The sequence below is a fragment of the Natator depressus genome, chromosome 2 (assembly GCF_965152275.1).
Source record: "Natator depressus isolate rNatDep1 chromosome 2, rNatDep2.hap1, whole genome shotgun sequence".
In the NCBI taxonomy this organism is placed as follows: Eukaryota; Metazoa; Chordata; order Testudines; family Cheloniidae; genus Natator; species Natator depressus.
In genome coordinates this window covers 47,305,570-47,318,734 of record NC_134235.1, presented here as the reverse complement: position 1 = coordinate 47,318,734, position 13,165 = coordinate 47,305,570, and the positions used below count along the sequence as shown (strand labels likewise).

The following is a 13,165-nucleotide window of genomic DNA, read 5'->3' as shown; positions in this document are numbered from 1 at the left end:
TGATCACATACTATTTTTTCCACAGGACTTCTGCCTCATTCAATGTTTGTGGTGGTGTAGTGTGAGGTTGTTGGAGTCTGATGTCACTTTTGCAGGTGGGGGACCGTGTACCATTTGTGGTAATAAGGCCCACCACCTCAGCCGAAGGGGAGAAGTCACTGAACCCAGGTGCAAGGGAGTGCTGGACACAATAAATGAAAAAACCAGGGAGAGGAATGAAAGTTAAAGGTTTAAAAAGTCCAGGATGCAGAGGGGGACCGTAGTGGTGCAGGTGGCCCACTCCAGCAGGGGGTGGGGTAGAAGCAGCCAGGGAGGCTGTGGAAACCTGCAGCTAATTAGGGTGAGGCTTGTTAGGAGCCAGCTGGTGGGACAGCCCAGATCTAAGGAGCTGCCCAACAGAGTAGAGGGGAGTCTCTCCCTGACAAGCAAGGGAGAAGGACTGGCTCCCTGGGATAGCACCTGAGATAGAGTGGTGCTGGGCAGGCTCAGGGGAGTGGAGGGGGATCTCTGGCCTGTTACCTGCTAGGCTGCAGGCCCCTGCCAGAAAGGGCCACAGGGAAGTGGCCCAGGGATTATAGGCAGACAAGGGGAGAGAAGGAGGGCAGAGAGACTGGCGCTAGAGGGTCCCAGGGTTGGGACCCAGAGGAGCGGGTGGGAGGGCCTCGGTCCGCCCCCTTGCACTGCACCTGGCTGTGGAGGTGCATAGTCAATATAGACTGCAACTTGCCCCTGAAGTGAGGGACTAGACCAGGGATCTCAAACTCAAATCACCAGGAGGGCCACACGAGGACTAGTACATTGGCCTGAGGGCTGCATCACTGACACCCCGCTGCCCCTGGCCCTACCCCCACTCCACCCCTTCCAGGGAGAGCAAGCCAGCAGCCTCTGGAACTGTCAGACTGGTGACCAGAATTCAGCGCCTTCGTTAGGTGGCAGCAAGTCCCACCACTTGGTGTGAGTGGGACACAGGGCTGAGTAAGCGGATGGTGTGATACTTTCCCTTCCCAGGACCAAATGCTTCAACTGCCTGATTCTCAAAAACCAAAACCCTTTCTCACACCTCACTGGGTACAAAAGGTCCCAGACAAATGTTAGTCATATTTTTTTTAGTACAAAAAACCTAAACATATGATACACTGAATTTTGAGTCAAAACCAGGATTTTTGTACTGGATGGGCATGATGCCCAAAAGCGGAGGCGTACAGTGGGGAACGTAATCAAATAGGTTAAATCTAAGGTCCCCCTGAGACATGTACAAGCTTTTGTCAGTGCTTCTCCAGTTCTTTTATTCAGTGGACCATTCTCAAAGCCCTTCACAATTCTGTTCTCTTCATTATCCATTTTTGCCTCTTCATCATTGTGCTTCTTCCAGCTCCTTCCTCCTCTCAAGCACCAAGGTCATGAGAGGCTCATGCTTAATGCTTTCTTCCACACCATGCCTAGAAATGTCCTTCCTGAACTGATGCATGTAAGTATTAGTTTCTTCCCTCCCCTCACTTTTAGAGGGCCACGGACAGTAAGCTACCATGTGATGACAGAGCTGTGGGAAAATTAGTATTTACTCAATTTTATACACATTTTATATCTGATTGTTTCTCTTCCATACTTCATATACTGTAGGTTTTCTTAGGCCTGTGTGCCCACATGCATCAGCAGAGATAACATCTATGTCTGTCCATGAAGCACCTAGCCAAATATTAAATGAGATTTCCCCACTATATTCTGAGAACAATGAGTCATTCTGCAGAGCACAGTTTGAGAACTCTTGCTGTTCAGTATATCTTTTTATAGAAATTACATTCTTCTACAGTTTACATCACATGTATCTAGTAGTTGACAACAGCTTTTTACTAAAGATATACAGTGGTAAGGTGACATTAAGTTTAATTTTAATAACAGCCACAGTAGAACAAGCGCTGGGTATTTTGTCCTGTGCGTTAGTCACATTTAATGTAGTTTCTTCTTAATAGTTTAGTTCTTGTCATATAGAATTGAGTAGTTCCACAGCTTCTTTTTGTACCTACATTTTAAAAAAATGTGATGGTGAACAAAACAATACTATTATTTACAGGCTTTCCTATAGCACTTATGCCCATAGTATCCAAGTGCCTCACAATTCCCCTGTAAGACAAGTGTTATCTTAAAGATGTAGAAACCAGGGTATAGAAGTTGAGTGATTTACTCAGTATCATACTGGACCCCCTCATAGCACAACCATGAATGGAACTTCGACCTCTGCTGATTCCCAGCCTAGTCCCTTACCTGCAGTACTTCCTCTCTAAACATTCACTTACTATACACTAACTCTCTTCATTGTATTTAAGTCAAATGCACAATAGCAGAAACAATTAGCACTTACTTATAGGAACTGCCATAATAAAACAGCACCAGGTGGATCTGTTATCCCATCACTGACAGTAACTAAGTCAGATGTTTCAGAGCCAACGAACAGCTAACGTGCAAGTTTGTGAGGTCAGCTGTGTTTCTAGGACTCAGGGCCTGCCACTCCATCATTCAATATTTTAGTAACCCTGGCTATAAGAAGCTAGACTTACACTAGTAGTTGCTTGCAGCATATACATGGTCATGTGGCAATTTGTTGCGCACTGTGGAATAAACTGTGTTCACAACTTTTAACTTCTGAGTCTGACATTTCTCCCAGTCTCTATTCACGCCTAAGTTAATGGTATCTAGTTTGCAAATTAATTCCAGTTCAGCAGTTTCTTGTTGGAGTCTGTTTTTGAAGCTTTTCTGTTGCAAAACTGCCACCTTTAAGTCTGCTACTGAGTGACCAGAGAGGTTGAAGTGTTCTCCCACTGGTTTTTGAATGTTAGGATTCCTGATATCAGATGTGTGTCCATTTATTCTTAACTTGGGCTTGAATAGAGACTGGGTCATTACACAAATTGAATCTATTTCCCCATGTTAAGTATCTTCACACCTTCTTGTCAACTGTCTGAAATGGGCCATCTTGATTATCTACAAAAGTTTTTTTTCTCCTGCTGATAATAGCTCATCTTAATTAATTAGCCTCTTAGAGTTGGTATGGCAACTTCCATCTTTTCATGTTCTCTGTATGTATATACATCTTCTTACTATATGCTCCATTCTATGCATCTGATGAAGTGGGCTGTAGCCCACGAAAGCTTATGCTCAAATAAATGTTAGTCTCTAAGGTGCCACAAGTACTCCTGTTCTTTTTACTGAAATGTCAGTGCTTCCTCAGATGACACAGGGACAACAGGTCCTGAGTGCCGTGACTCAAGTTAGAGACAAATAAGCTTATCTAGTCACAGTAGGCTCTCCCTGCAGATACCAGCTAAGTGCTAAACAAGACTCATTATATATCAGAGACTGAGAGAGCCTCCAGTAGAAAAGGAAATTTGTTTTTTGCTTGTAAATTAGATTTCTGCAAGAGGCTCCCTGTTCAAAATGCCCCACTACTTGGTTGTTCTGTGATGAATCCTGTTTGCACAGTTAAGTGAATGTAGCTTTACAGTTCTCGGTAGCTGTCGTGGGTTTTTGGGTGGGAGGAGGGGAGTGCAGGAAGGATACGTCTATTTTTAAAGACGAGTTTGCTAGATAAGACACTGCCTGGAGCCCTGAGGAGATAATCCTGTTATCAGAATTATCTTTAGCAGCTGAACATACAACACTTATGTATACCTACTGGTGGTACATTCTCTGACAAACTCTTGAATCCTAGTGTCTCTTCAGCTCCAACAAAAACTTGGGTATTTATAATAGAACAGGTTTCAGAGTAACAGCCGTGTTAGTCTGTATTCGCAAAAAGAAAAGGAGTACCTGTGGCACCTTAGAGACTAACCAATTTATTTGAGCATAAGCATAGGACAGTAAGGTTGGACAAGTTTTAATACCATAAAATCTCATTTTTTTCATTTTAATAGATTACTGGGTCGGAGAGGCAAAGATTCAGAGAAATGTGGTTATTAACGCATTACGATTCATTGGTGCCTGAATGGGATCCAAAAGTAGTTCCAGAACTACGATTTAGTCAAATTATTTTTACAGATGTTCAGCCACCAAAGTGCCATGCATGCTGGTTTCCACATACTTACATTGACAGTTCTTATATTACTTTTCCTACCTGTTTATCCTCCTCTGTATGTGCCGGATAATCCCTGGTTTTTGTTAGCCACAAGAGGGCCATCTTTTTGTTTTTTAACTTCAAGTATGTCTTCCCCAAAAGCAGCAAGTTTTTGCTGTAGAAGTTTGGATCAGCTGTATAAAGTGACAGAAGAGTGAAAGATATTTTTGCCTCATTATATTGATTTTAGACAAAAAGCAATTGTGCACTGGTTTGAGACATTCTTTCTCGCTTTAAATGAGAACTGTAGTGAGCATGGCATACAATCCAGACCACTACATATTGTGAATTGCTGAAACATTTACACTTTCAAACTACTTAATGCAGTTATATTTTTGGCTCAAAGAGGAGCGAACCGTTGACACTGGGACAAATGTAAAGTTTTCATTTGCTGTGCTGGGCCCTGCGTACTCTGGTGCCCAACAGACCCAAATTCTGCAGCCATTTCAGTTAACTGTCATTGATATGCAAATTAATGTCTGTGCAGTGTCTATTTGGGCCATAGACTTTACAACATAAGCTTTCTGGGCAGAAAGTGTTTTCTCCAAGTATCATACAGGGAGGGAATAATAATGACATTCAACAAATTACAGTAGATTCTGCTGATTCATAACTTCTTGGTTCTCAGCAAAAAGTCTCTATTATCCAGAGGCTGTCAATAAATGGAAGGCAGGTTTGCAGGGCTGCAGCCAGAGCAAGGAGTACTGGGACTTGCTTCTCTGGCTGGAGCCCCACAAACCTGCCGGCTGGGCTGCAGCCGCGGTAGGAAGCACCAAGACATGCATGGTACCTCTCCCTGCAGCCCTGCACACTTGCCTGTGGCTGGGAGGGGAGGCTGAGGGCAGGGTTTGTAAGGCTGCAGCCTGGGAAGGAATTGCTGAGCCCATGGTCCCACTGCCATGTCAGGGCGCAGACTGCAGAGCACAGAGAGGCAGAGTGCAGCCCTGTGGGCCCCTGGTGCTCCCGCTCCTCATGGAAAGCCCCAGCAAGAGGGCCGCAGCCCTCCTTCCCTCCCAGTTGCAGGCATGTTTGTGGGGCTGCCTCCAGGGAAGGCATGCCAACAAGTTGTTAATAAGAGGCATCCCTGTGACCAATATCCAAATCCTATCAAAATTAACATCAGTGGGACAGGATTGGTTCTCAGCCAAATGTTGCTATTAACCAGATATTATTAATATCGGGATTGCTATTAAGAGGCATCCACTGTAGGCACCTTTCCTCTAACGAGCAAACATCACCTTATAAAATGGGGAAATAGGTAGAAAGGGTTAGCTTGTCTAAGATCGCACAGCAAGTCAGCAGCAGGCTTTGTAATAAAACCAGGATGTTCTTCTTCAGTTCCCTGTTCTAACTACCAGACCTGCTGCCTGCCTTATTCTTACTTCCATCAAAAAGTCACTTCATATTTGTCAGGCTTCCTTTTTAAAAGTTTAAAAATTCTCCTCATTCTTATTTTTCTTTGACAAGGCCCAAATTTCAAAACTGAACTCCATAGCTGCAAGTACAAGTTTTGCTTATTTGAGGTCAATGATGTTTGCTGACATACCTATACCTTTTTCAGACAATAAGCCTTTCCGTGAGCTTGAATTAATAAAAAGCAACTCAAAGGGAAAAACCTAAGATGCCATGTATCAAACATGCAGTACTGAATGATATGCTTCTTCCTACTGATTATAAACATATCATAGGGACCCACACACAGTAAATTACATGGGCATGTAATTTAACTTTGTCAGACTACTACATAAATCCTTGTTTGTGTCATGCAAATCCAAAAAAACACGCTCACATTCTGCATTTCAGCTTCTCTACATCCTCTTTTTTGTCTTCGTCCTGTCTCTCTGTTCTGTTTCTGCACTAAGGGGAATTCAGTCAGTTTCCTGTGCTTGGTCTTTTAAATGGACAAGAGCCAGGAGGCAGTAACAGGGAGATTTATCCAGAACGAGGACAGCATAACAACAAGAATGATCACAAGACTACTCAGATCTTCTCTCAGAGCTGGAGTTGGACTTCAGCTGTGGTAAGGTGAGGGTGAGACACACAACTCAGCAACTTCTAAGTACCTTCCCTCCTGCAGGTCTTAGCATCTGCACACAAAGTTAAACCGAATAGCCAGCTAGGGTACCTCTATACTGCAATATAAATCCAGGGTTAAACTCAGGCTTAAACCTAACCCACCTTCTGTCTACACACAGATCGCGCTAACCCAATGCTTGGATCGAGGGTCCCAAGAACCCATGGGGGTGAGGGTCCAAACCTGAGTCAAGCCAGGACTCAGGGTTCAAGCCAACCCTATTGCTTTGCTACGTGGATGCAGCCCCACTGGACTCCTGGTTTGGGAGTCTGCCAACAGTATCCCGCAATCCCATGAGCTCACTTTCTTTGTCCTCTGGACAGTCAAGTTTTCCCACACTGGACCATGAACAAAGGGCCAGAGTGGCCACATTTTGGGATGGTGCTAGGAAAGCTGGAATATGGGCAGCTGGACTCCGGCCCACACAGGTTAGGACCCAGGGATCAACAATTCCTAGCCTGGGGTTATAAATCAGTATAGACACTCAAGCCCTAGGTTAACAAAGCCAAGGTCTGACACCGAGTTCTACTAACCCTGAGCTTACATTGCAGTGCAGACAGACCCCTGGAGAGGGGAGACAAGTTACAGGCTAACTGGCTAAAATGGCAGGTCAAACAGTAGAGAAACAGAAGATAAAGCTTATCTTTTAAGCATTCTAACAGGCACCAACCTTAACACAGGACAGAGTTTCCCTCAATTACTTAAAAACAACCAAATTCTCTTTATAGCCAGCTCTTGGTATTTTCTTGCTAAAATTGTGCATCCACCATCACATTCTCCCGCCTGTACTATCTCTCTCACAGGTTTCTAATTCAGTGCTTTATCTATAATCTATTTTAGGGGTTTCTGCTGCTGCCCATCACTGTAGTATTAATGTGTTCTACGTAAGATAGCAATAGTGGAGTCCCTAGTGGTTCTGGCTTGCCTCTCTTTTGGGGGTAAAAAGCCTCTGTGGGATATTTTCGTTTTGTTTAAGTTGGTTGACTGATTCTTCTCAGGGATATTTTTAATTCTGAGGGGGGGTATTTTAGTTAAATGGGGGTGTCAGTGTCCTGTCATGCTAGCTGTGGTGGAAAGACGTTTTCAAAGAAGCCCCAGATTAAATTAGCTGCAGCTGGGCAAGCTACAATTCAGCAGCTGCTAGTCAGGTTGTACTGGGTAAATCATTCCCTCTCGGGGCCCAGCCACTGTTTCTCCACGTCAGGTGTGGGGGGAATTCAAAAAGATTTCCTTTTGTCACGAGACTCTCTTTGTTCCCAGTTGTATTTAAGCTGACCCTTAAGCAAGGAAAGGAAAAGTTTTCATTCAGCTTCTGGTAATTCAGCAATGCAATTCCTAATTCACTTCATGCACAAGTAGAGCTGGTCAAAAAAGACGACTTTTTACTGATTTTTTCCCCCCAAGCAGCTCTACTCATGAGTAAGAAAGAAAAATTGTCTGAACTGGTTCTTTGCTTTTTCAAATGTTGCCCACTGGAAAGGCCGTATAGAACTGGAAATACTGCATTGCTACAAGTGGTAAGCACACATTTCACTATATAGTTCATTTTTAGAAACAGTTCAATCAAATTGAAGGCTACTGAATAACTTTGCAATTGGTTAAAATCATCACATCATAATTCACCACAGCTCTGCTGCATAAGGGGGGGGAGAGGGAAGAGCTTGCCATATAACTTAGGTCTAATGAGCTGAGTGGTGTGGCCAGGGACCTTGAACCTATGTTTCAACAGTACATATGCTACTACATCTTTAACCCCTGGGAATTTGCTTGCTTGTTTTGGATCACCAAGGGCAAGAGACTCATTCTACTACAAACAAACTATACAAAAATTACCTTCTTCAGCCTTGTGAAAGTAACTTAGGGCCTGGAAAAGATAAGGGTCTAAGTTAGTATTGCAATGTTGAATGACTTTAAATCCACAGAATCAATTTATTCCTGAGAACACCCACCTGTACAAGAAGACTGGTTTTTTTTTTTAAATTGAGATAGCTACAGATAACTGTAGGTTATCTATTGTCAACAGAACACAGAGACAAACAGCCTTATAATATATATTTAACTACCACAAAGTTGGACTGTAGCTAATGTAATGCCAATATTTAAAAAGGGCTCTAGAGGGGATCCTGACAATTACAGACCAGTAAGTCTAACGTCAGTACCGGGCAAATTAGTTGAAACCATAGTAAAGAATAAAATTGTCAGACACACAGAAAAACATAAACAGTTGCGCAAAAGTCAACATAGTTTCTGTAAAGGGAAATCATGTCTTACTAATCTGTTAAGAGTTCTTTGAAGGGGTCAACAAACATGTGGACAAGGGGGATCCAGTGGACATAGTATACTTAGATTTCCAGAAAGCCTTTGACAAGGTCCCTCACCAAAGGCTCTTATGTAAATTAAGTTGTCATGGGATAAGAGGGAAGATCCTTTCATGGATTGAGAACTGGTTAAAAGACAGGGAACAAAGAGTAGGAATAGATGGTAAATTTTCAGAATGGAGAGGGATAACTAGTGGTGTTCCCCAATGATCAGTCCTAGGACCAATCCTATTCAACTTATTCACAAATGATCTGGAGAAAGGGGTAAACAGTTAAGTGGCAAAGTTTGCAGATGATACTAAACTGCTCAAGATAGTTAAGACCAAAGCAGACTGTGAAGAACTTCAAAAAGATCTCACAAAACTAAGTGATTGGGCAACAAAATGGCAAATGAAATTTAATGTGGATAAATGTAAAGTAATGCACATTGGAAAAAATAACCCCAACTATACATACAATATGATGGGGGCTAATTTAGCTACAACTAATCAGGAAAGAGATCTTGGAGTCATTATGGATAGTTCTCTTAAGACGTCCACGCAGTGTGCAGCGGCAATCAAAAAAGCAAACAGGATGTTAGGAATCATCAAAAAAGGGATCGAGAATAAGATGGAGAGTATCTTATTGCCCTTATATAAATCCATGGTACGCCCACATCTTGAATACTGCGTACGGATGTGGTCCCCTCATCTCAAAAAAAAAATATACTGGCATTAGAAAAGGTTCAGAAAAGGGCAACTAAAATGATTAGGGGTTTGGAACAGGTACCATATTAGGAAAGATTAAAGAGGCTAGGACTTTTCAGCTTGGAAAAGAGGAGACTAAGAGGGAATATGATAGAGGTATATAAAATCATGAGTGGTGTGAAGAAAGTGAATAAGGAAAAGTTATTTACTTGTTCCCATAATATAAGAACTAGGAGCCACCAAATGAAATTAATGGGCAGCAGGTTCAAAACAAACAGCAGGAAGTTCTTCTTCACACAGCGCAAGTCAGCCTGTGGAACTCCTTGCCTAAGGAGGTTGTGAAGAGAACTGGGTTTAAAAGAGAACTGTATAAATTCATGGAGATTAAGTCCATTAATGGCTATTAGCCAGAATGGGTAAGGAATGGTGTCCCAAGCCTCTGTTGTCAGAGTGTGGAGATCACTTAATCATTACCTGTTAGGTTCACTCCCTCTGGGGCACCTGGCATTGGCCACTGTCAGTAGACAGGATACTGGGCTGGATGGACCTTTGGTCTGACCTAGTATGGCCATTCTTATGTTCTTATGACTGATCTCAGGACATCTGAAGAAATATATTCTAGATCGGGGTGGGCAAACTTTTTGGCAGGAGGGCCACATCTGGGTGAGGAAATTATATGCAGGGCCATGAATGTAGGGCTGGGGCAAGGGTTGGGGTGCAGGATGCAGGAAGAGGCTCAGGGCAAGGGGCTGGGGTGTAGGAGGGGTGGAGCAGGGGGCTCAGGGCAGGGGTTGGGGTGCAGGAGGGGTTCTGGGTGTGGGCTCTGGCCCAGCGCCGCTTACCTCAAGGGGCTCTGGGGTGGCAGCAGCGTGGCTAAGGCAGACTCCCTGCCTGTCCTGGCCCCGAGCCGTTCCCAAAAGTGGCCAGCATGTCCAGCAGTGGCTCCTGCAGGTGGGGTGGGGTGGGGCAGGGCAGGCAGCTCCGCCGCAGGCGGCCCGCACCTGCAGATACCACCCCCAAAGCTCCCATTGGCCGCTGTTCCCCGTTCCTGGCCAATGGGAGCTGTGGGGTGCAGTGACTGCCACCCTCTCCCCCAGGGGCCGCAAGTACGTGGTGCAAGCTGCTTCCAGGAGCGGCACAGGGTCAGGGCAAGCAGGGAGCCTGCCTTAGCCCCTCTGCACCACGGGGCTGGCAATCCCGTGGGCCGGACTGAAAACCCCGACGGGCCGGATCCGGCCTGCGGGATGTAGTTGGCCCTCCCCTGTTCTAGATGTATATTTGTTTTTAAAGTCACTGCTCAGAATAATGCTTTTAAAAGTACCAAGTTGACAGCATTGAAGACCAAAGTCCTCCATACACATACAACAAGATCAACACTGACAGTGACCGTACAAGCTTCTCCACCCTATCACACTCCCGTGCTCCAACCCTAATGGTTTGAGAGTAATTCTGTCTACACATCCATTCATTCCTTAGCTTAGCACCTCACCACAACTTTTGTTGGCACTAGTTATTACTGTGTTAGACTGAACCACTATCTCATTTAATAAACAGCCATCACATACTAAGTATGTTTGCTCATTGTTAATGACCTACAGGGAAAGTACTTCTAAAAACTATTTTTGAAAAAGCTGCTAAGCATCCACAAAACGCTCTTTGTGCTGCTGTTGCAGAAATCTATTTTCAGCAACATGATGACATCAGTGAGGGTGGGGTTGACTTTGAAACATACTTAACACTCTATTCATTTTTAAAGCACTACAAAACCCAGTGCCTGGTTTTGCAGAATTCAGCAATACTATGAAATCCTGGTTAACATTTTGGATTTATTCTTCTGAGGAGTGAGATTTAGTGGCCACTTTATAAGCTTCATTTTCAGTTGCAAAAAAGCCTATTTGCTTTTTCAATTAGAACTCAAGCAACAAAAATTAGCTTTCTGCAAGGCAGCAAATCTCTTGCAGCTGCTTTCCTAGTGCTTTTTTTTTGGGGGGGGGGGGGGAGGAGGAGACATTATTTAGTAGAGGTTATGGCCTAAATTCTGCCTGTTCCAACAGAAAACCTGAACACAGCTGCAGGAATTTAGATTTGTTCACTAAGAGCAAGGCCTGATAGGATTTTCAAAACCAAATTATTCAACTAAAAATGTAATACATTTTGTGTGATTTAATAGTTTTTTGGGGATCCCTAAGCTAACTCTGACCAAAGTTATATAGTTGAATAGAAAAAAAAAAGCTAGCCACAGATACTTTCTGGTTGGATTAGGCTGAAAACAATTCTGCCACCACTATACTAAGTACAAGAGGGCTTGTCTATATGAATACTTAGTCCACAGCAAACTGGGGAGCAAATCTACCTTGTACTAACCTGCCACATACTGTCTGTGTGGACACTATTGCTGTGTATGAAAAATTCCCTTTGATCTACCCCACTTTGAAATGGAAGTAGGCAACTTCTATTGCAGGGCCGCACGCTCCACACAGACGCGTAGTGCATCTCAGGCAAGTGTAAGGTATATTTATATTGCAGCTTGTCGCACACTCTTTGTATGGGCAAGCCCTTACACAGCAGGCAACGTGCTCTAGTACTTAAAAGCTCCTGGAGTTAGGAGAACTGTGATGTAGTCCTGGTTATGACACAGACTTCCCGTGTGGCCTCGGGCAAGTCACAAACTCTCCGGACCTCAGTTTCTTCATATATTAAAAAAAAAAAAAAAAACGGTAGGAGGGAAATAATACTGGTTCTGAGATCTTATTAAGATGGGCACCTTTACATGTGTATAATAAAATATGATATAAAAAACAAAAATCACATGACCGTGGAGGACAAAGATACCTCAAGTTCAATCTGGAGGAAAACTCAAGTACTTAAAGAGGAAATATTTGCTTATGAAAAATGACAAAATCAGAGGGAACCATTTTCATAGAAGGAAATGAAAATAAAAATAAAAATACTAAGTATCAAGTCAAATAATATGTAGGTGTTCAGATATCATGGTGAAGAGAGCTGCACTGGAATCTAGCCAGACAATTATCTGTGGTCTGTCCTAATGGTAATGTGTCTCTGAGTATGCACCACTTTATGTGCTATGTGGAGGTTTGGGGGTTAATTCTCAGCTGCCCCTTGTATGTATCTCTCATTAAATCATCCACATTTGAGAGAAGGTGGTTCAATAGATTAATGAACTAAGATAACTCCTTTTTACTGTATGTCATCAATGGAAAATAAATTGGAGGCTCTCACCGTAGTCTCTGCATGTATTTCTTATGGACCTAATATCAAGCTTTCAGAGCCCCACAGTCCAAAAGGATATTTGTTAGAAAATAATGTCATTAGTCACTTTGTGACTGTTCTAGGAAAGGCCTGACTTGAGAAGAAACAAATTAATGTTTGTTGTTTTCACATGGAATCTTGCATATTTCTAACAAGTCAACTTCATCAGCTCCAAATCTATATTTAATCCATCAGTACAATTTTGTATATGACTTCATCTGTATTGTTCAGCATTCTGAGCACTTCTGGAAGGTGAGCTTTATTAGTACAATTATTACTAGTACATGTTAGTGCCGGGGTGGGCAAACTATGGCCTGCGGGTCAGATCTGGCCCCTTAGGGCTTTGAATCCGGCCTGTGAATTTGCCACCCCCGTGTTGCCGTGGGCCCCATGCTGCTCTGGGAAGCGGCCCCTGGGGAAAGGGGGGCAGAGGACTCCACGCACTGCTCTTGCCTGTGGGTACCTCCCCCGAAGCTCCCATTGGCCGGGAACGGGGAACGTTGGCCAATGGGAGTTTCGGGGGAGGTACCCATAGGAGCGCAGAGCCCTCTGCGCCCCCTCCCCAGGGCCTGCAGGGACATGGTGCCGGCCGCTTCCCAGAGCGGCGGGGGGGCCGGGGCAGGAGCAGGCAGGCAGGAAGCCTGTCCTGGCCTTGGTGCGCGCTGCTGCCACACCGGAGCCGCTCCAGGTAAGCGGTGCCGGGCTGGAG

At 44.0% G+C, this 13,165-nt stretch overlaps 1 protein-coding gene across 2 annotated transcripts in view; it reads right to left on the bottom strand.

Moving 5' to 3' along the window:
* Window positions 1-1,208: 1,208 nt before the first annotated feature.
* RMDN1 (regulator of microtubule dynamics 1) overlaps window positions 1,209-13,165 on the bottom strand; it is a 30,502-nt gene continuing 18,545 nt past the window's right edge. For both annotated transcript variants that reach the window (XM_074943011.1, XM_074943010.1), the window contains 3 exons: window positions 8,016-8,046; window positions 4,109-4,242; window positions 1,209-2,020 (listed from right to left, as the gene is read on the bottom strand). In XM_074943011.1, the coding sequence (XP_074799112.1) occupies window positions 1,982-2,020; window positions 4,109-4,242; window positions 8,016-8,046 (204 nt within the window). In that variant the 3' untranslated portion in view covers window positions 1,209-1,981. The remainder of the gene's footprint in view (window positions 2,021-4,108; window positions 4,243-8,015; window positions 8,047-13,165) is intronic.